The sequence below is a fragment of the Medicago truncatula genome, chromosome 1 (assembly GCF_003473485.1).
Source record: "Medicago truncatula cultivar Jemalong A17 chromosome 1, MtrunA17r5.0-ANR, whole genome shotgun sequence".
Classification (NCBI taxonomy): Eukaryota; Viridiplantae; Streptophyta; class Magnoliopsida; order Fabales; family Fabaceae; genus Medicago; species Medicago truncatula.
The window spans coordinates 1,793,972-1,816,996 of NC_053042.1; the positions used below are offsets into that span (position 1 = coordinate 1,793,972).

The window sequence follows — 23,025 nt, forward strand, 5'->3', positions numbered from 1 at the left end:
TGAGGGACCAAATGGGAAAAATTTAAAGTTAAAAACAACAAATAAGTTGGGGGATCAAAAGTTCAATTAAGCCTATTTCTTTTTGTCACTCTTAATTTGGTTATTGTTAACTCATAGATCATGACCAAGGTTAAATACCTTGTACTGTATTTTCTAAATTATTTTGACCGCACACGATAACGATCACTCACACATCTTTAATATTAAAAAAAATGAAATGTAATGATATAGAGTTATTAATCAATGATAATTGAATCTCGTTTAAGAAATTTATCTGAGGTGTTGGGTTGGAGAGATTAATTGTTTATTAAGTACTACTATTAAAAAAAATATAAATGAGTGATGTGTATAAGTATGATCCACTTAAGTATCAAAAATAAATTTCTTCACTGTGGATGCCTTTGTGATAAATAAACCGAAGATTTAAGAAACATAATATATTCACAACTAAGGAACCCTTTCTTGAAACATGTACAACTATAAATTAGTGCAATAAGGTTAAGCACAATAAACCAAAGATGATCCTATGTAAATAAATGTGATGTGAACCTTCTTTTGATCACTATCTCTATTAACCCTAAGCTTCTTGTCTAGGTAAAGCCTAAGACAAAAAAATTAGTGACCTTATTCTTGGGTCAACCATGCAATAAGTATTCTTAGAGAACATCCATTTAAAATATTTTACATTCATATCTTCACATAATTGCTCAACACCATTTAAAGTAAATCACAAAAGTATCGATGTAACATATTGGTTCTTCTCCTACTATAGCAACAGACTTGAGGCGCTTACATTACATCCACTTCAACATCAACATGAGACCCGCCCTTATTTCCTTCTAGTTCTTCAAAATAATCCTCCCGAACATTATTAGCTAGCATAAGTGCAATCAACCAAAGCAGAGATGAATCAAGAGATAAAAATGCACCACCTCCAAAGAGTCCGGTTTTAGCTGTAGGGCATGTGTAGTTGATATCGCGATGCACGTTGCGTGTAAGGTGCAACTGTTCTGTGATTGTTGGCCATATTAGGAACATTGCAGCTAATCCAGTAGTAAACCTAAAGTAAATAGAACATTTCACATAATATATCCGAAATGAGAATAATTTAGATACCTAAAGTAAATATCATTTCACAAATGTAATCTCAAGGGACGATGTTCAAATTCAGTCACAACAGGTGTAGAATGATGATTATTAATTAATGTTTTCTTTATTAATACTAATTTTAAAAAGATTATTATTGAATACTGCTCATAAATTTATTGTAAAATGGGATTCATGATTTTAGTTTTGCTAATAAATATTGTAACAATTACAACCTTTCATAATGGATAACAGAATCAAAAAATTTATTTTGAAATAATACCATAAGAACCAACTTATAATTATGATCATAGTATAAATTGAATCTTATATTTCAAAAAAAATAATGGTAAAATTAAATTTGTTTATTGAGATTTAGTAGCTGAAAATTTAATAAAAATTTGAAAAACAAAGGGTGAAGAAACATACAATGCAACATTGAAGAATGCTGAGAAACAAAAGTGTTTTAACATAGCTCCTTGTGGAACAATCTTTCCTTTATAAGGGTAAAACAGAGACATATACCCAACCACGGTGGATACAATAAGAAAAACTGTTGAAAGAACCCCCAATACAACAGTTGGATCAGATGGATACCGACATGTCACAGAGACACGATCATTACTAGGTACTGGTGTTCCAGCTGCAGGCTGTCACAACATAAAATATAATTTTATATATATGTATACATATGAATGCATATGTAATTATAATCAATGTTTGTTATCAATGCATAAATATTAGAAATCAAATACATGGTTTAGAATGAAATCAATCAGGTCACAATTACAAACATGATATTTATAGTGTCTAATGACTTCATATTGAGATACCATCTTGTGCTGCATATGCTTGTTTTTGGCTAGTGATATTTGACCAGGCTGGTCGTACGGTGTTCTTACATAATTATTTTGTTATTGAAAAATAAAATGTCGGCCTCAAATGTGTGATCACACATTTGCTAAAACGGTTCATTAGATTAAGATTGAATAACGTGTGTAATATGCATATGATGGTTAATCATGTAACTGCATCAAATGCGTGAGAATTTCTCCACAACATGATATGAACGAAATCAACAACATCATTTATATAAGTTATTTCTCTACACATATGGAAATTTTTTTATTTTGATGTTACATTGAGAAAGCAAAAACAAATCAAACAAATATATCATCTCATCTTTTAAAGGCTTCTCAAAAAAATCTCTTCATTTAAATGATCAAATATATTATTACTTATGATTCCATTTCACATTCTTGTGTTCGTTACCTTCTTATTTTCTGCAATAACCCCTAAAACAAAAGACACGACGCCGCACACTGTCACAATGGAACCCATTTGTTTCACCGTGGCCACCATTATATATGCTCTGCATTAAACACATTTCAAATTACAAATAGTAGTAATTAACATTTAACAACATATAAGCAACGTTGAAACAATGAAATTCACAATAATAACTAGTTACATACTTGAAATTTGTAGACTTAAAGCGAGAGGAGGGGAAGATGATATGGTTGTGGAAATAATTGTTCACCTCTCTCTCATATTACTTCTTTTTGTCTGGCTAGTTTCATTGCACGAGATGCATAAAGATTTGATGATTAGTGGACCGTAGAATTCGGGTGAGTTAACTTTGTTTAGATGGTAGCAGCTAGCAATCACCGATATTTATGCAAATAATATCAAGAAGTCATCCTATTTGCCTCAATTTTGACACCAATGATACAATAAATTCAACCATGAATTTGGATGCGAATTGTGGTTACATTCACCATTTTTTTCTTTTCATATTTCAAATTAATAATAATAATAATAATAATAATAATAATCAATTATTAATAAATAGAATGCATCAATGCATCAAAATCTTTTAATATATAAATGTATTGCGAAAGTTTTATACAATAATAAAGCTTTTTTTGGATAGAAACACAAGTGCAATGAGTCATCCAAGTCATACCCATTCAACCACCCTTACGACCAATCAAGGAACACTAAAAAATACTTTATAAAAAACTGACCCAACAGATTAAGAGACTTGAAACAAAAAATTAACGAGGCCTTTTAAATTTTTTCTTTTAACAAAATATTTAATTTTGTGGAGATCAAATTTGAACTCGTGACCAAAAGTATTTGAGGTCTTTTTAATAGCTTTTCTTGATCCAGGGACATGTCTAATAGCGTGGTACACTTTCAGGGACTCAAACGAAGGTTTATTCGAAAAATAATTGAGAAGATTTTGTTTGGGGGACGTCCACATTAGACAAGTGAGAGACACCACTTTTACTAAAAACCTTAAAACAAAGAATTTATGAGCTTCTTTACTTATTAAGTGTTCAACCTCCACTCTTCTACACAATATGTGACATATAAGTCACACTTTCACAAATCAGATTCATTTCCATATATAGACATGTAACAAAACCCGCCCCGTCCCCGCCCTGAATTTAACGGGGAAAGGCCGATTTAACCAGGTGCAGGTGCGGGTGTGGGGGAAATTGAAATTTTTAGTACGGGGGGCAGGGGATGCTTACACCCGCCCCGCCCCGCCCCGCACCCACCCTTGCCTCGCATCCGCTTTTTGAAATTTACTTTATTAAATTTTATAATCTTATTTTCATAAGTACCAACCTATTTTAATATATTATTACTCTCTAGAAACATATTTATTATAATTATTTTTCTCTTTTGAAAAAAGTTTATTAGATATTTAATTATTAATATAATTATTGTTTTTTGTTGTTATGAAAAAATAAAAAAATATGCATTTTTTAAATATTTTGTAAAAAATAGAGTTTTCGCGGATGGAGATAGGGGCGGGGCCAGGAGACCCATCCTCATTGAGGGTGGGTTGGATGTTCAATTTTACTCCCAATATAGTTTGGGAACGGGGGCGGAAATGCTTAAACCCACCCCCGATCCACCCCATTAACGTTGTTTGATTTGGAAATCGGATTTAGTTAGAAATAGATGTAAAATCAACCGAAACCAAACTCCTATTCATTTGATAGTTTTTTTTTTCTTTATAAAAAAAAAACTGAACCAAATCATCAATTTGATACACCCCTACACACACCAAGTGGGAGAGGAAAAAAGAGCATGTGGATGTGCTGGAAATACAACCCAATGTGGGGGGTTATGGATTAGAGCAAAGACACTTTTTGTTCGGATATTGGATAAGCTGAACAAAACAATGGGACAGTGATGCGTTGGAAAACAACTTAAAAGTCTTAAACGTTAAGAATATGACTCTGTATCCACGTAGCTAGCAAGTCTATTCTGATATCATAGAATTCAAAAGTATGCCATCAAGCTTCTCGTGATCTTTCTTTTGTTCCTCTTATCGTTCTTTAATATTATTAATTACTCGATCCGTTTTAAAATACATTTCCATTTAAAAAAAATCACAGTAATCAAGAAATCAAATAAATTTTGTTATTTTTGATGAAATTATATGTGTGTTTTCTATAATAGCATTAACCATTTATTATTTTATTCTATTTTTCTCTCTCTGCAATAACTAATGTTGCATTGAAACTTAAAAGTAACAAGTATTGTGAAACAAAATTATTCATTAAAATAAATTCACTAAAACATCAAAAGTTTTGGTATATAATTAAAGTTCTAAAACATCAAAAGAAAAGGAATAGAGGAAGTATTATGAAACGGAGGGAGTAATAAACATACTTGTCATTACAGCATATCAATCAATTTGTTAATAAAAAAGAAAGAAATAGTAAAAGCAATGAACAAAAATCAAATATTGGTTGGACCAATGAATCAGTTGACATCTCAAGTGAACTAAAGACCATTGTGTACTTATTTGGCAAATGCGGAGAAAGTCTTGGTTGAACATAGAGACATACTTGCTTCGACACAAATCTAAATCAATATGTTTGGGCACACACACAAAATTAAAAGAAAAAGAAAAGAGAATAAAATTGAATAATGTTAATTGATTTGACTAATATTTTTTCTTAATTTTTTTTTTCATTTCATGTGAGAGAGGGTCTAAACAATATTTATTTGTGATTGTATCTATGAAAGATTTTCTAGTTGGGCACATACCCAACACTTCAATTTTAGGCGCACGCACAAAACCAAGAAAAAATTAAAGAAATATAAAATTATAATATATCAATTGATGTGACTAAATACTTTTTGTTTAATTTTGTTAGTTTTTATGTAAGTATGCGTTCAAAATTGAAGTGTTTGGGTATGTGTCCAACCAAGACTTTCTCACTATAGCATCTGGACCACTGATCCACCATTAACTGTATTATATATATTTCAAAATATTTTAAAATTCATTGAAGTTAACTAGGGTGGATTTATACACATTTTTTTTTTTTTATAAACACACGTCCATCAAAAAGCTTCAAATAGCAGCTTCACAATTTTCACGATTCCGCCGTTTTGGGATGCGATATTTTAATGTGACCTGATTTCTAATTTAAATCCAAACAAACACTTAATTGATTTTGATATTATTGATGATAGAAACTAGAAATTACTTCTGGAATTATAGATCCATCCATCTATACTCGAAAGGAAATCTGATAAAACAACTGCTGTTGGTAAGAAATGAAATTATAAATTTATAATCCCTTTTGAGCTAAGTTCTTGGTCTAAATGTTTGTTTCTAAGAACGCGCTATAATAAAAAAAAAAACTTGAAAAAAACACTATAATAAACATAAACATTTTTGTATTATTATATTGTACATGTAAATGACTCCCCCATGACAAGTGGGATTTCTTATATTTTTTCTAGAATAAGCAGCATGGTTGGTGCCATTAGCCTGAGAATGCTTGTCTGCACACTTGTTTTTCTTTAACATTTCCCTTATATATAAAGCTAAAGATGAATCGGACTACAAAGGTTTATCAAGATCGTAACATTTCCCTTGTATTTGATGCACTTTTGGCCCATCATAATTAATCTTTTGAAATACTAACAAATGATTTTAGAACATTGTTTTAAGCATCAAAACGTAGCAACTTTTACATTGGAAATTGTATATTTATAATTTTTATATATGTTTGACTTATATTTTAAAAAAAAATTCTTATTATAGGTTCCTTAAACAATATCCTTAACATACTTATTAGTTATTAAAAATGCACTTAATCTTTTTATTAAGGGAGTCAAATTTCAAATTATTCGATCATTATTATATATAAAAATTAATATTTTAAATTTATTTATTAAATGATATATGCGATTTTATAATAAATCTAAAATATAGATATTTGTCTATAAGAACGACTTAGAGTGTAAGTATTTTATCCAAAGAAAAAATAAAAAATTAACAATAAAAAGATTCTCTCTCATCATTCAATAATGCCTGCCTACTTCATTCACCAATTACCTTTTCTGTCTCTATGTATGCTTCATCAGTATCACCTCAAAAGTTCCCTGAAATATAAAAGTCCCTCTCTGCCATCCAAAGAGATCTGTTTATCTTTTCTCTGCCTTTTCAGATACCCTTTCCAACTCTTCTTCAACTTTCTTTCTTCATAAAAATTTCCATTTCAGTCTTTTACTTCACATGCTTCACCCAGTTATTATCTTCACAAGTAATACAAAAAAAAAAAAACCATTTTTTTAGCTTCATTTTGATTCAAAGTTAGTAAAGTTTTGATTTTTTCAACTTGGTCTTTGAATTCTTGATGGAGGGTAAAAAATTCAGGATATATTTTGTTCTTATGATGTTATTTGCTACATCAGTGTTGGAAGTGGGTGGAATTGGAGTTAACTGGGGAACACAGTCAACACATCCATTACCACCATCTACAGTAGTGAAAATGTTAAAAGATAATGGTATTCAAAAAGTTAAGCTTTTTGATGCTGATCCAAATATTCTTGATGCTTTAAAGAAATCTGGGATTCAAGTTATGGTTGGTATACCAAATGATTTGCTTTATACTATGGCTAATAGTCGTCAAGCTGCTGAAAAATGGGTTGCTAAGAATGTTTCAGCTCATGTTTCATCTGGTGGTGTAGATATCAGGTTGGTAAACTCTTTTGTTTCATTTGTGTTGAGTTTTTAATCTTTGGTTTAGATTTTGATTCTTGTATAGAGTGATTCTGTTGTTTATTCTGCATTTTGGTTGTTATGATTGTTTCAAATTAGGAGAGGTGAGAAATTATAGTGGTTTACCATAAAAAGTAAAACTTTTTACATAAAATGAGTGTTTTTAGTCCCTACAAAAGCAAAATAGGGATTAAAATTAGACAAAATTTATGTAGGGACTAACTTGAAAATTTAAAAATTTTATAGTAAGAAAAGTGAAGACATATTTAACCAAGGGATTGAGCTCGAGTTGTTAATTAGTTTCACCAAAGACGAATCGTTCAAGAGAACCTGAGTTTGATTCCTGGTTGTAACGATTCTTGACGGCCAACCAAATTACAAGGGCCCTTCCGTAAGTAAAATCATATTTAACCATCTATATACAAGTAAAGTAATAGGTTCTGCAGTTACAATCACATAGACAGGCACAAACACATTCTATTAATGTCAATAATCTTCAACACATCAAATAGATGCAAGTAAAGGGATTTTATTAGATTTTTTGTTTGGTTTAGAAGAAGAGTTGGAAGGAGAGGAAAGATAACCCTCTTTCTGTTTGGTCCACAAGGGAGGAGAGTATTTTATTGGAAGGATAGGGAAAATTTACATTTTACGCTGTTATAAGCATTCAGTTAGAAAGTTTTTGCAGGAACTTTTTATAGGATGGTTCATGTAAGATTTAAAATAGTTGCTCCTCTCTCTTCTGCATTTGACGCGGTGAAAATATCGTTATGTTTGTCTTGCTGTGAGTTTGGCAAGTTTGTTGCACAAAAGACTGTTTTATGTGATTCAATCCTTTTGAGGAGTAATGGTATTGAGCAATTTTAGAAATATAGCATTTTGCAATTAGGAAGATACTTCCAATGTATGGAAATTACTCGGTGTTCCTTTGGAATGCTTAGCTGAGTCCATTGCAAGGTGTTTGGAATCATTAACTAGGATTTATATATCCTGCTGGTTTTTCTATTTGCTTTTTTATGAATGACATTATAGTTATAATCTCTGCCAAAAAGGACATGCCCCTTGATTCTTCATCTACAAATCATAGAAGAATATTTGGCAACATAAGATTCTTTCAACTATTTTTTTGGCAACATTGTATCTTTGCGTTCTTGCTTGAACTGAATTCAGTGGATTAAATTGATTAATTTAGCTGCAAAAGGGTGAAATTCAGATATGAGCCTAAATCCTTGTCCACTTGTACAAGTATCAACCTATTGTCAGTGTTTTAATTAAACGAGGACTGAAAGTAAAACATATTTTCAAAGTTCATACTTAGCTGGTAAGATAAAATATATGATTATTTACTCTGTTGCATGTGTAAAGTCTACAGGTTGTTATGTCTTTGCAATTTTTAGGGGGCTGACTGCATGGTTTTAAGTTGCGGTAATACTGGAAACCTTTTTATAATGCGGTAAAATACGAGCAAATGCGGTTGTGATGTGATGCGTTGTGTCTGCTCTTGCTATGTTTTCCATTTCTTGACCTGCTAGGACTGATGGCATTTCCTTAACTGTTAAACAAATGACTATTCATATGTATTTCAATGTTGCAGTTGTCTATATTTTTCTTTAATTTTATTTCATGCAATTTTTTTCAAGGTACATTGCTGTTGGAAACGAACCTTTCTTGTCAACTTACAACGGTACCTTTGAAGCCACAACACTTCCAGCTCTTGTAAATATCCAAAACGCTCTTATAAAAGCTGGTTTGGGAAGTTCAATCAAAGTCACCGTCCCTTCAAATGCTGATGTGTATCAGAGCTCATCAGGTAACCCTTCCGATGGCGACTTTAGGACAGACATCCATGATCTCATGGTTCAGATTGTCAAGTTTTTGAGTCAGAACAATGCTCCATTTACAGTGAACATTTATCCTTTTATTAGTCTCTATGAAGATCCCAATTTTCCAGTTGACTATGCATTTTTCAACGGTTTTAGTGATCCTTTAAACGACAACGGGAAGATCTACGACAATGTCTTTGATGCTAACTATGATACTCTAGTATGGGCGTTGAATAAGAATGGTTTTGGTAACATGCCCATAATTGTTGGAGAGATCGGTTGGCCTACAGACGGAGACAGAAACGGAAATCTTCAACTCGCGCAACGTTTTAACCAAGGTTTCATGACTCGATTTATTGCCGGAAAGGGGACTCCATTGAGACCTGGTCCTATGGATGCATACTTGTTTAGTTTAGTAGATGAAGACAACAAAAGCATTCAACCGGGCAACTTTGAACGTCATTGGGGATTGTTTTACTACGATGGACGACCGAAATACCAACTCACCATTGGATCAAGAACCAACGGACTAGTAGGTGCTACCGGAGTAGCACATTTGCCCAAGAAGTGGTGTATTTTGAAACCCTCAGCGAACCTGAACAGTGATCAAGTTGCACCGAGTGTGTCTTATGCTTGCCAAAATGCAGATTGCACTAGTCTTGGCTATGGAACTTCATGTGGTGGTTTAGATATCCGCGGTAACATCTCATATGCGTTTAATAGCTACTATCAGGTGAATGATCAGGTTGATGGCGCTTGCAAATTTCCCGGTCTTTCCACGGTCACTGACAGAGATCCTTCAACTCAGGATTGCACATTCCAAATCATGATCCAAACTGATTCTGCAAGAAAAATTGGGTCTCTTAGAATAGTACTGTTTGCTTTTTTGGTTGTTGCTTTTTTGTAATCTTAAATACTATAAAGATTCTGGATTTTTAATTCATTTTTGGATAAAGTAAACTGTATTTATTTTGATTATCATATTTAACAAATTGGATGTATCTGCCAAAGGAAAACTACATGTTGAAGACAGCAGAAGATTATTGGCGTGTTCAATAATAATTGACAAAATTTCCTTAAAATCTGGAATTCAGATTTCTAGTATCACATGCAAATGTAGCAACTTAAAATAATTGTTGGCAACATTCCCTTAAATCACGGGAAGAGTTTTATTTTGGAATTCAGATTTTAGTGAATAAATCCTTGAGATTATCAGAAAATATTATTGTCCACCAACTCCACAAGTCACAAACAATCGTCCTTCGTGAGCATAGCTCAGTTTGTAGGGACAACGCATAATATATGCAAGGTCTCGGGTTCAAACCCTGACCACAACAAAAAAAAAATCTTTAATCACATGCAATAAATCTATAACACAAATCACAATACTAAAAAATACTATCTATAAAATAAAAATATGGTTGAGACGTGTGAAGACACACCGTTTTCAAGACGAAAATCCTCCTTGATTCAAAAGGCTTTTAAAAAAATTCCAAGTAACATAACTACGAGAAGATTATCATTGTTAAGTTAACCATATATATATGTAGAAAGAATGAAACATTTTTCAGTAAAAATGAATTAAAACAAAGTTTATAAAGATCAAAATAAGTTTGTATCTCTTAGGTTTCTCGTTATCTCTCCCACACAACTACGTAGCTATGAAAGATGCATATTATACTTTATCAAATTGGTGTTAGATTGAAAAGATATAGGTTGAAGAAGTCTCACATCGCTAAAAATTGTAAAGGAAAAGCGAGACCAATACTATATATAGGCTCTAATTATGTGTTGCAAAATGCACAGGTCGAAAACATTTTAAGTTTGTATATGATTTTTCTCTCTCTTATACTATACTCTTGTCCTAGAGTGTTCCTGAGGTAAAGTTAAGTATTTGCTTTGGAGGGTGTGGGTGTTCGAGCATAGTCATTAGACAACAATCGTGATTTTCTTTTTCTCCAATTCGTAAGTTTCCCAAATAAAGGAGTCTTTAGGTTCAATCTGAAACAAAATGATTTGTACATGTAGAACTACATAAAAATCAAAATGGAGAGTTTCATATTAGGGATGCTCTAAGAAGTTTTTTTTCTTCATCAAAAATCTCCAATGCAATGCTAATTGTCGCCTTTCAATGCCAAATAAGAATGACTCTTATTCAACATATTCATTTGGATACAAGCCACCGTTTGCAGAGATAAATTGTTGATATTTCAAATGTCTCGTGTTAAATCTGATTTTATGTTGCTTCTTTACGACTCCATCGTATGTAACATTTTGGTTATATATCTTCTAGTTTATGCCACAGATAGACACTATCTTGCCAACTAGCATAAAAAAAAAATGATAAATCCTTATTTGATGATGCAAACTGGGAATTATTTTGTAAATCAATTTTGCTACTACTCCTAATTATTTTGGTGTTTTTTGAATTTTGATCTTGGAATATATGATATGATGGTGTCCTCTGATAATCTGAACAACACAACAAATTCAAATTATACCAAATTGATTGGATTTGATCTTGATAGAAAAACAGTCTCATTTAAGCCAACCAATATTACCAATTTCTGAAAATTTGCTGTGTATACTAATAGAATATTATGCTATATTAAGCCAAGTGGAATACTATGCTAATGAAAATGTGTGATTCTTAGAATTATGTTGTTGTCTTATGATTAATTCCTTTTCTAAAAAATGTTTATGTATTGATGACTTGTCTTGACATCAATCTATTTGGTATTGTCTTGGAATTATTTCGTTTTTATTGGACTCATACCTCATCAAGTTTGATATAATTTAGGATCGAATTTGAATCTAAAATTCGTTCCAACTAATGTTAAGGTCGGATTCGAGTCACATATAACTCAACCTAACTTGTCCATCAAAAACCCTTGAGAATAGAAAAGATATGTGCAGTGATAATATAAATGGCAAAGTAAAGGTGATAGTGTCTCATGTATTGTATTACTTTTATCTAGTTTTATAAGATAAATGTGTCACAGCAATAAATTTGTTGAAAATGAAGATTAATTCCTACTACTACCTTCAAATTTACCTTTTAAAATGATAGTTAAGCATCTCAATAAAGGTTTCTAGTTAAGTCTACAGACTCTTTTCGAATCTATGTGGACTCGCGAGTCTAAGAACCTTGGACACTAGTGCATACTACTACTATTATTGATGAATATTGTTAAAATTTCTCATACAAATGAGTCATCCAAGTTCCCTTCAACCACCTTCACAACCAACCAAACAACACTAACTTCTAACCAATAATTCATCATTTATAAAGGCATAAGGCTTATGTAATGTAAGCTCCTGTACCAAAGAAAAAGAAGCCAAAACGAGAAAAAAATTGAAATTGCAACAGAGTGATGGATTCCTTCTTCTGTTTAGAATTATAGGATAGGATATTGTATTGTAATTTTAATTACTTAGGCTTACCATGATGACCTTAACTATATAAATAACTTTTACTAATTATCCATCTATCACTTTAATTATACAGTTTTTGTACTGTTAAACCTTAACAAACTTCCATTTGTTATACAAAATTCATGACTGTTATTATAGAACAAATTTTACATGTTCAGATTATCATACTTGTAGATTAAATTATAAGCAAAATCAACTATTTAATTTATCAGGATAAGCATATCTAGATTGCCCAGTATGTGTATATTATAATTGATGAGCAAAATCAAGTTGAACAGATTGTCATATTGTGTCTCAACGATTTTCATATTTAAATTATAGTTGATAATAAATGTGTATATCTTGTTCAGATTTAATCTATCAGGATAATCATATTTGTCGGAATGTTCAAATCAAGTTGGACACTATGTTTTCTAATCCACCCTCAAATAACGCTGAGGAAATTGTTGCCATGGTGAGAAATGACAACGGTGATGAGGTTGATTCTAAAACACAATCTCGTTGAAACGTATACCAACGTTTTTTTTTTTTGAAAAAATATGGAGATATTGTTAAGAATTTTTTGTCAAAGTCGGCGGAGCTCCGTTCATCATTGTTGGAGTTAATTTGTGCAGTCGTGTTATACTTTGAAACAAAGAAACTTAGCCAAATCAGAGAAAGTGACTTGGAAATCAAGATTATGAATGTGGATGTGAAATGCTCAGCACTAGGCTAACTATGTTACGTAAATCATGCATGATTCACTCTGAAAGATTGCGATAAACTAAAAGTGGAGACAGACAATATTAAGAACCTCATTGCAGATGCTGAGAGTAAATTGGAAAAATATGAAGATAATAAGTAGGCATTGGCAAAGAAAGTGAATGAAATGGAAGAGAAGTTGGAAGAAACGAAAGACAAGTTGAAATACATGTATAGTGCATCAATGAAGTGAGTAATGAAATTAAGGTAGAGAACATCAATGAACAGAGTTTGACTCAACAACAAACTCCTAAAATCAATTGAATACTCTTCCATGTGAATATATATTACCGTAGATTCAGTACTGCAAGTATACTACATTAATCTCTGATGAAAAGGCTGTACAAATACAAGTTATGGATTTAGATTGTATCCGGTATTATAATACATTCGTTGACATCAAATATATGATATGACAAGCATATTCATAATCTTGAGTTTATTTGCTTACATCTCTGTACTTGAAATTCTACATTGCTTTGACAACATAAACAATAAATACTATAAAATGTCTTCTTTAATCCATAGTAGCATGCAGTAAGTGTTAGCATCATTTTAGGTGTTGATAGAAGTGTACCATATCAGTTAAATTACTTCAGTTCAGCATTCATTTCATACTTTCGAATGTAGTCTCTGGATCTTATATCAGCCTGAAGTTCAAGTAACGAAAAATTGAAAACGTGGCAGTGGTTCATAGGCCTTTTTATTAGAGAAAAAAAATGTTATGGAACAATTACTTGATGAAAAACCAGTAATTGTGGTAAATCAATCTAGCTATCAACACCTAAACCTTCGTAACATCTAACAAGGATTAATTATAAATGAGATACAGATAAATTTGACGGAGCATTAACATGATACTTTGCAATAAATATTTTGAGCTCAGTTACTAAGTGAAGGAGAACAAGTACGACGAATACCACTATATCTCCAGACAATATGACCTAAGGCTGCATGAGTCCCAAAATACAAAAGTGGCATTTTACAATAAATTGGCAACAAACAACTTCTGAACAAGAGAGGAGTCAATACTCAATACTACCTTAATAAAAGATAGAGGATTAAAAGTGAAAAAAAAGGCGTTTTCTATTTTGTGTTCTGGTTCACGCTTTTCTTGAAATATAACTGATAAGCTGTGAATGTGATGGTAGATGTATGTGTAATAAAGTAGATATCAAATTCTTTCAAATGAAAAATTGTTTTACCTGCCTAATTGGCTCAGGGACACGATACTTGCAAGTCATCTGAACAATCGCAATGGCAGTCTGGAGTGATATCCTGTGGCCGATTGATATGTATATTGGCTTTATGGATCCCTGCGTAGATTTCATGGCCTGATAGCGGTTTGGAAAGAAGGGATGAAAAAAAACTAAGCATGCTGAATCAATATATCAATAAAAAAAGTGCACAAACACATGGAACTAGATTTTGGCAGCTAAAGTTCAAGCTTTATAACTTGCTTTTTTATGAGTATGGCACATACTATTTTCAAATAAGGACAAGTGCCGTTAATTCAAATTCTTACCGCTCCCCATGTACGCCCAGAGCAACCTGTCAAAGTAATAAAGTGTTTAGAAGAGTTTTCTTTGGCTTCTAGAAGATTTCTCACTCTAGATTGATGGAGACCATCCACATGATGCAACTGCAAAATATACGGCTTAAGAACTTAGATATCTACTCAGTACTTCTTAATTCTTAACTACAAAAACATCAGATAGAATCAAATCTCTAAATTGAAGAAAAAGGATGTGAGAATCTATATAGTGACATGAGTCTTTCCAAAATAGATTAGTGAGATTAAACTAACATTCTTTCCAATCCCGATAGTTGGAAGATTGGCTTTAACTCCAATGTGACAAGCTAGTCCAAAACCTGCAAAAGTTAAAGGTTGCAAGCCAAAACTTGTCAAACACGCGGATTAGCATGTTAAAAAAAAATTGTCACAACAATTATGAATATATGTAAAGAACCTAAAACGACTTCAACTTTCAAAGGATAGTTATGCTGAATAAGAAGTTTTAATATCGGAAATTGAGTGATAAAAAGTACTTTGGCTGAAATGTATAAACTACCTAGTATTGCCTGAAATGGCATTGATCAATCGGGGTAATTTTTTATCGCGGGTGAAATCAGTGTTCACAGCATTTTCAGTTACATTAAACATCAATTGCTATATTCAATGTTGATCAAAAATTGAAATAACAGCCAGCCATTCTATAAATTCTGAAATGTTTTGTTCTAACAGTACAGCAACAAAAAACATGGCTCCTAACATTAAAGCTAAGTTGAACGAAAAGAAAAAAATCATGAATCACTTAAATTGATAAACAGTGCACAACTCTGTGCAAAATGTTTCTATACAGAACACACTTGCCTCGGGGATGAAGTATTCGATTTCCATCAACCATTAACAACTGTCAACAACATGAGAATAACCTTATTATCAGATGATGAAAACATCAGTTACAATGCATCAAACTCTTATGACAATTACCTGAGGGTAGAAAGGACTGCCACTCCTTTTCATTTTCTCTAGAATATCTAGAAGAACCGGAGCCTACAATCGTAGATGCAATCAAACTATAACAGGTTAATTAAACAAACACTGCAAAATCCATCTGCTACCTTATCCACTACAAAATATATATCAGCTATAAGTTCATCAAGTAACATTTAATTTAATTTTAAGTAAACATATATATTAAGTGGATAATAAAAAGAAAAATGAAAATAGAGAAAAGTAGAATAGAACCTCTCGAAAGGCAAGGAAGCCAGGGACATAAGGAACACGAAGAGTGACGAAAGAGAAATCCTGATAAAGAATTTGGAGAGTTTGAAAATCCAAGACTACAAGAGTACCACACGCTAATGATGGATAATGTTTTGAGAAGCTTATATCAACGCCACCAACGTATCTTAATTCTTGTGATGATGATGGTAATTTCCATGTGAAATTATCTTCTGTTATTAGTTTTTCTTTTAGATTATCTTGCTCGCTGAAAATAAAAGGGAAAATAGATTGGTGATGAATATGAAATAAATGTTACTTATAAAGTTTGAAATTTAGAAATGTGGTTACGTTATCCAGTTTTGTTGATCTTGTTGCGATGAAGTTGATGGTTCTTCTTCGTTTTGTTCCATTGCTTTGCTTCAAATGAAGATACACCTAACACAAATAATGATTTCTATGACGATATATCTCTTGAAAAATTTGTCCAAAATAGAGGACTTTGAAAGGTAATTATGCAGTTATTTTATATTATTTAAAAAAACTATTATAAAAAAATTATATGGTTTTAAGATGAAAAAAATTCACAAATGTTATATATTATTTTTATCATAATACTAACTCGAACATTTTGTGTGATTAAAAAATAATTAAATATAATTGGATACATTTGGATAATTGCATCATTTTATATTATTTATTATGGACATCAAACACAATGCACATATTATATATTATAATAAGATGTCCTCGTAAGCTTAACTTAGTTGATAAAGACAAATTCATAATATATGCAAGTCCGGGGTTCAAACTCATCCACCACAAAAAAAAAAGATGATATTTAGTTTTATTCAACTGTTAACCATATTCTCTATATCCTATAGTTTAGTCGTAATCTATTTGGGGCTAGCCTAGTTGTTTGTTTGAGATCTTGAAGTTTACTCCTTACAGGTGGGTGGTGGAATTGATTCTCTCGAATTAGTCGGTCATTGGATCGGATAATGAGTTTATATATATATATATATATATAGTCATAAAAGACCCCACTTGTAAAAAAAAAACGATAAAGGGCCCTTAAGAATTTGACTAAGAAATCTTTAAAAAAAAAAAGAATTTGACTAAGAATATAAAAAAAGAAATAGGTAAAAAGTAATTCCATATTTATTGAATTTTTACATAACAGAGTGCACTTATTTTTTTTCTTTCTTTTTTTAAACACTACGTGCATTATTTGTATATTACTCGCAACACTCTAATGAATTAATCTTATTCAAATAACCCTAATCACTTTTAATAGAAGAAAGCATCAAATACATGATTTGGAGACACAACATATCATTCACAATGCAATCAAAAGTATGAGCAGCAATACGAGTTCCTATAAATGTTGTCTCCTGATGTTGAAAAGGAGTACTCCAAGATGATGAAGCCATGAGAGCTTGTTTGTTTCAACTTCTACATCCTTCAAAAGTAATTATGGTAGCTTCAAAAGTCTACTAATTCTAATATATTTGGTTTCAGCTTCTCAAAATCAATTTTAATCTCCAAAAGCAATTCTGGTTGAAGCTACAATTCCTAACTTTTAAGTTTACTAGAATCAATTCTCTATTAAATTTTATAATTTAATTTTTACAGCTCATTATTTTCCTTTATTGTCCTTTATCAATTCTCCTTCTTTTTGGTTTGTATTTAATTTGATGAACCAAATTGTATCAAAAAATTTAACGAACCAAATTAGCCTCGGAAAATATTTAGGTCATGAGTTACCAAATTTTGGATTTTTCTTTACAATTTTTCGGTTTAGATTTACTGTATTTTTTCTTTTACGCTATATTTTATCATTTTTAGCAACCATCTCTATTATTATTTAACTTAAATATATTTTTATCAAAAAATATAAAATACATAGAACAAATATTTTGTCAAATTTTTTTAGTTTAATGATCATATTTATTATTTTAAAATGGCTTAATTACTTTTTTGGTCCTCTAACTATTTAATTGGTATCGGATTGGTCCTCTAACTAAAAATTGATTTATTTCGGTCCTCTAAGTTTCTCACTGTTACAACATTTAATCATTTATGTTAGTTTTATTCAAATAAACATTAGGGTTTGTATTATGTGGGTATTTGACCTCCTGTTTCACACATACATATGAACCATAACAGTTACCAATAATATCAGTCACTATTTAATCAGAACACTTTAACAAGGCATATGACCAAAATGATACTAATAAATAAAGTTAGAGGACCCACATAACACAAACCCTAACGTTTATTTGAATAAAACTAACAGAAATGACTAAATGTAGTAACGATGAGAAACTTAGAGGACCGAAATAAATCAATTTTTAGTTAGAGGACCAATTTGATACCAATTAAATAGTTAGAGGACCAAAAAGGTAATTTAGCCTTTTAAAATTAATATATAGAAAACTATATCCATTTATTGGAAAGGCCGCAGAGGATGGGAGTTTCTGTTGGGTGCCAACCTAATTGGGATGCTTAAGACTCTCCCGGATGCCCAACTTTTCTCTTGGCCTTATCAAAAAAAATCTTTTTTAGTAATTATACATTCAAAAACAATTTTGATCAAAACTATCTAAACAACATCCATTCCGCTTAATCAATTCTACATTATTGTATCCAAACATAAATCAATTCTCTCAAAATCAATTTTATCAGAATCAATTTTTTTAGAATCAATTCTATCAAAAGTTGAGCTAGATTATGTAACAATTTCAAAACAAACATAGTTATGAAAAGATGTAACCTTCTAAATTGATCAAACCCAATCCATATAGCACAAATTTGATTGTTTGGGCGCAATAAAAATATGTTCCTCCCTCCAAGAAATTGGATATTCCCATTTTTTTATAACAAGGTAACGCCCTTTAAAAATCTCTTTTATAGATTGATAAAACCTTAGTGAACGAACATGTTGGGGAATTTTTCCATTACGTTGTTCCATAGGTTTACAACGGTCTAAATTATGTCTAAGCGAAAAACATGACTAGAAAATCCACCATAACATTGTGGATTACTATTAACATACATTTTATCATTTTTGTTCCAGATTTCAACTTCTCACCACCAAGTAAATACACTTTAGAACCCAACTTCATATGTGTAAAAGCCTACAACCATTTCTTTACTATTTTGAAAGTGCTCCATTAGGCTCTTCCTAAAATAGATAGGGGTAACATTAGGTTGATCTTTTACTTTATGATGCCATTGAGGTTGACATTTTAGTCTTTTGAAGTCTATCCCAACTAACTCATCGGCTAGCTAAGACAATGACAAGAACTTCAGGATGATTTATCTACACAATATAAAATCAAAAGGATAATAATATGAATGCAATGAGGTTTTTTTTTTTAGTTTATTTGAGGGGACGAATGCAATGAGTTGTGTTTGTATTGTATCATGAAAATGGCACTTATGTAAGACTTAAGTACTCCACATGACATGTATATTTTTGTTGGCTTTCGCATCAGTTTCCGACCTATCAAAGGTGGGCGACTAATCCGCCTCATGCGTAGTTATGTATAACTAATCCGACCCTTTGGGAATCGAATCCGGTATTTCCCGGGTACGTCCTTGGAAGGAGCTCCTTGCCACAGAAGCCCAAACAACTTAGTTACATGGCATGTATATTTGTTGATATTTATTATGCTTACCCATGGGTATCCATACATAAATGCTTGTTATAATGGTTTAATTACATTTGATCATGCCTTTCTTTTAGATAAGATTTTAGCATGCCAACATGATGATTCGGCATGTTAGGTATATTGAATGGAGGAGTCCATCTTTGCTCCATTTAAGTTTGCTCAATTTACCCTATTTATCATCATGGATGTATGACATGTGGCAAAAATATAATCAAAGGTTGAGATTAAATGGTTGACAAAAAACATATTCTAATGAGAAAGAAATCCCACGCGCATCCTCTTCTTCCTCTGAAACAACGGTTTCACCACCATCAACCATGTTCTTAAATTAGTTGGTTCCTTCTTCTCCCTTCTTTCTCATTTAATTAAATCAGTGACTTTTATTATTCTGTATTTTCTCATATCTCAAATCAGGATTTAATTGTTTTAATTTTTCACTGTATTTTTTTTTGCTGAAGCAATTTTGAAATAATCATAATCATAAATGAATAAAACAACACGCTTAATTGCTTCATAAATGAACACGCTGGTTTAATTTCTTCTTACTGGGTTTCTTGTATTGTCTTACTCTGAAACAGAACGGTCAATCCTTCTTCCTCCTCTCAACACTTGTAGGACAAAGCGGTGGCCGCGAGATTGACAGTGAGTTGTGTGAGGCGGTGTGTGAAGCAGAAGGGGGAGCTCACGGCGGTGGAGGGCAAGGAACGGCTATGGCGGAGGCGCCTATGAGAGGAGGAGGAGGAAAGGCGTGGGTACTGTTCTTGAGAAAGAAGAAGAAAAGAGCGTGTTGTTTTATTTCTTATTAAACAAGTGTTTATGCTAGAGCTTTTAATCCTAGCCCTTAGTTTTACATTTGCCACATGCTACACATCAATAAAGTGAAAAGGAATAAATGAAGTGTTGTTAAATGGAGCGAAGTCGGACTCGAATGGAAGGGTATGAACTTCTTTGTAATTTTGCACGTATTACATTATAACATGGATAACTTCGACTATCGATCAAATGCTCAATTTGTTCAAAATTAAGTGTTAATTAATTTCTCCTAAAAAAGTCTCGATTAACTTTTTTTACCCGCAAATTAAAAAATACAATAAAGTTGTAAAAAACATGACATTTTTTTATACTAAAATTAGCTTATTAATAAGAGTTTAACGACGATGAGACAAATCAAAACAATTTTGCACACACAATCAATCAAAACATTTAATATTGACACATCAATTAATTTTTTGTAAAATGGATGACCTCCTAAAAAGTCTGTGTTACATTTTAAAACTCTCAACATAAAATAATAGGTCAAATACCACTTTTAGTCCTTTTAGTTTGAACGAATTCCTAAGTTAGTTTTTAAGTTTCGAAAATTTTAATCAGGTCATGTTAGTTTGACATAATTTCTAAATTAGTCCTTTAAGTTTCAAAAGTTTTAAATAGATCCTTTTAGTTGATAAACTATTTCACCGTCACCGATTCAAAAGTTTCAAATATCTCCTTTTAGTTTGAAACTTAAAGGAGTAACTTGGAAATTCTGTCAAACTAAAATGACTTATTTGAAACTTTTGAAGCTTAAAGGACTAACATGAGATTTCTGTCAAACTAAAATGACATAATTTAAACTTTTGAAATTTAAAAGACTAACTTGAGAATTCTGTCAAATTAAAAAATTAAAAGTGGTATTTGGCCAAAATAATATATACCGATAATTTTTCAACATGAGAAACCTTCAAAGGCATTGTGAGAGAAAACTATTCTTTTTAGAACCATTTTGAGAGAAAAGTTTATTTATCCAAACAAAGAAATAATACATATAAAAGTTAATTGTGGTCGGTTAACCGCAAGGCTAGAAGATAAAAAAATAGGGAAAAAAAGTTTAGTTTGAAAATATGAAAATGAATCTTCACATCTGAGCCATTGGTATTATGAAGATCTAGTTTTATGCTTACACGTGCTATGTTCTTTCTTTATGGCTCACATTTGAGCCGCTGGTATTATGGAACCTCTATTTAACCTAAAACAACACATTTCAGTTAGTGGGAGAACTAGAACAATTTATTTTTTATATGAATTAGAAGATTAGATTAGATTTGATCAATGACAAGTAATAGTTAAAAAAGTGATGTTTTTTTTTTTGAAAGAATTAAAAAAGTGATGGTTATTGTCCCGATTAATTTTTTTTAGAGATTAAAATATACTTTTATTTTTACAAGGACTAAATCATTTGATTTTTGTTAAATAGGTGTTAAATGTATTTTATATTCTTATATTGGTTGATCGTAAAGTTGCCTTCGGAGATTCGACCAAAAAAAAAAAAAAATTGCCTTCGGAGGTATGAGAATCAAACGCAGGATAATAAGTAGATTTAATCCAAATCAATATTTTTTTTAATAAATTAAAATGAGATTTAATTAACACCAATAATTTATCTCGCACAAGATATACAAAAGAGAACTACAAAAAAAAATTACAAAGTCAAGTCGCGGGTGTTTGAAAGTCAATCCAAACCAATTAAGATAGTTTATCTTAAAATATATATTGTGATCATGTAATGTCTAATATTTATATTTTTTTTTAGCTTTTTCTACTTGTATCAATAGTACAAAAAATTTACATTATATTAAAATAAGTTTAAATTATTTTTTTAGCTTTTTTTACTTAGATTTTTTAAAATAAGTTTTTTCATAATTTTAAACTTTTTAATCCAATCAAACCAAACCAAACCAAAAAACATATTCTTCATCATTTTACAAGAGACAAAATTTTATAACCTGAACCATACTAACCAACTATTTTTTTTACTGATTTTGATGATTTTTTTAAACCAAATAAAACAAATTTGTTATTAAGTTGGATTCTCTTCCTCACCTTTTCTCATAACTAACTCTCTCTCTCTCTCTCTTTCTCTCTCTCTCTCTCTCTCTCTCTCTCTCTTGTTACAACTCTCTATCTCTCTTGATCTCACATTCTCTTTTGATTATATTCATTTGTTACACTCTCTACAACCCCGGTCAATCATGGGTAAAACATGTTAACCATGGTAAGGTTAACAACTTTGTTGCATGATAAGTGTCATTTTGCATGTTGTGGATTTCGTGTAAGCTCAGCAACTATGGAATGTAAGTTAAGCAGCTAAATAAACTCGACACCGTTACTCAATAATGTCTCTGGTCAAAATAATACTACTAGTAATCCTAGCATTTAATCACAACAATAACTATTACTACCTCCATCCATAATTATAACTAGACCCTTTTGAAAAAATAACGGGAATTAAGATAGTGAATATTTGCATTATATATGTTTGTAATTAGCATTGTTTTTACAATTTTATCATTTAAGAGAGAAATGGTTTATGTTTTCAATATGTTATTTATTGTTGATTGAAGAAAAAGATGTATAATTAATAGGGGCATGTATGTAAAGAAATAATTAATGTAGTTGAAAATAGCAAAGGGGTCTTATAAAAAGGGACAATTTTTTTTCAAAAGGGTCTTATAA

At 31.2% G+C, this 23,025-nt stretch overlaps 3 protein-coding genes across 3 annotated transcripts; 1 reads left to right on the forward strand and 2 right to left on the reverse strand.

The window, feature by feature from the left end:
• Positions 1 to 462: 462 nt before the first annotated feature.
• LOC25481898 (uncharacterized) lies at positions 463 to 1,922 on the reverse strand. The gene is made up of 3 exons (XM_039826915.1): positions 1,842 to 1,922; positions 1,516 to 1,736; positions 463 to 1,060 (listed from the first exon to the last, which is right to left on the reverse strand). The coding sequence occupies exons 1-3, from the start codon at positions 1,920 to 1,922 to the stop codon at positions 790 to 792; spliced, it is 573 nt and encodes a 190-aa protein (XP_039682849.1). The 3' UTR covers positions 463 to 789.
• A 4,506-nt stretch (positions 1,923 to 6,428) lies between these two features.
• LOC25481899 (glucan endo-1,3-beta-glucosidase 5) lies at positions 6,429 to 9,968 on the forward strand. Its single transcript, XM_013610307.3, has 2 exons — positions 6,429 to 7,105; positions 8,770 to 9,968. Exons 1-2 carry the CDS (start codon positions 6,765 to 6,767, stop codon positions 9,857 to 9,859), a joined length of 1,431 nt encoding a protein of 476 aa, XP_013465761.1. The 5' UTR covers positions 6,429 to 6,764; the 3' UTR covers positions 9,860 to 9,968.
• A 3,457-nt stretch (positions 9,969 to 13,425) lies between these two features.
• On the reverse strand, positions 13,426 to 16,334 carry LOC25481900 (endonuclease V). Its single transcript, XM_013610308.3, has 8 exons — positions 16,208 to 16,334; positions 15,881 to 16,124; positions 15,623 to 15,685; positions 15,503 to 15,542; positions 14,936 to 15,000; positions 14,654 to 14,770; positions 14,334 to 14,462; positions 13,426 to 13,778 (listed from the first exon to the last, which is right to left on the reverse strand). The coding sequence occupies exons 1-8, from the start codon at positions 16,267 to 16,269 to the stop codon at positions 13,719 to 13,721; spliced, it is 780 nt and encodes a 259-aa protein (XP_013465762.1). The 5' UTR covers positions 16,270 to 16,334; the 3' UTR covers positions 13,426 to 13,718.
• Between the last annotated feature and the right edge of the window lie 6,691 nt (positions 16,335 to 23,025).

What these genes read in the sequence shown, in the direction of transcription:
- LOC25481898 (XM_039826915.1), bottom strand. Translation starts at nt 1,922, where the DNA reads ATGGTATCTCAATATGAAGTCATTAGACACTATAAATATCATGTTTGT. An exon ending in TTGATTTCATTCTAAACCAT is followed by an intron (nt 1,737 to 1,841) that starts GTATTTGATTTC and finishes ATGTTGTGACAG; the next exon opens with CCTGCAGCTGGAACACCAGT. An exon ending in GCATTCTTCAATGTTGCATT is followed by an intron (nt 1,061 to 1,515) that starts GTATGTTTCTTC and finishes TATTTACTTTAG; the next exon opens with GTTTACTACTGGATTAGCTG.
- LOC25481899 (XM_013610307.3), top strand. Translation starts at nt 6,765, where the DNA reads ATGGAGGGTAAAAAATTCAGGATATATTTTGTTCTTATGATGTTATTT. An exon ending in TCTGGTGGTGTAGATATCAG is followed by an intron (nt 7,106 to 8,769) that starts GTTGGTAAACTC and finishes ATTTTTTTCAAG; the next exon opens with GTACATTGCTGTTGGAAACG.
- LOC25481900 (XM_013610308.3), bottom strand. Translation starts at nt 16,269, where the DNA reads ATGGAACAAAACGAAGAAGAACCATCAACTTCATCGCAACAAGATCAA. An exon ending in TCGAATACTTCATCCCCGAG is followed by an intron (nt 15,001 to 15,502) that starts GCAAGTGTGTTC and finishes TAACTTTTGCAG; the next exon opens with GTTTTGGACTAGCTTGTCAC. An exon ending in CTATCGGGATTGGAAAGAAT is followed by an intron (nt 14,771 to 14,935) that starts GTTAGTTTAATC and finishes TATATTTTGCAG; the next exon opens with TTGCATCATGTGGATGGTCT.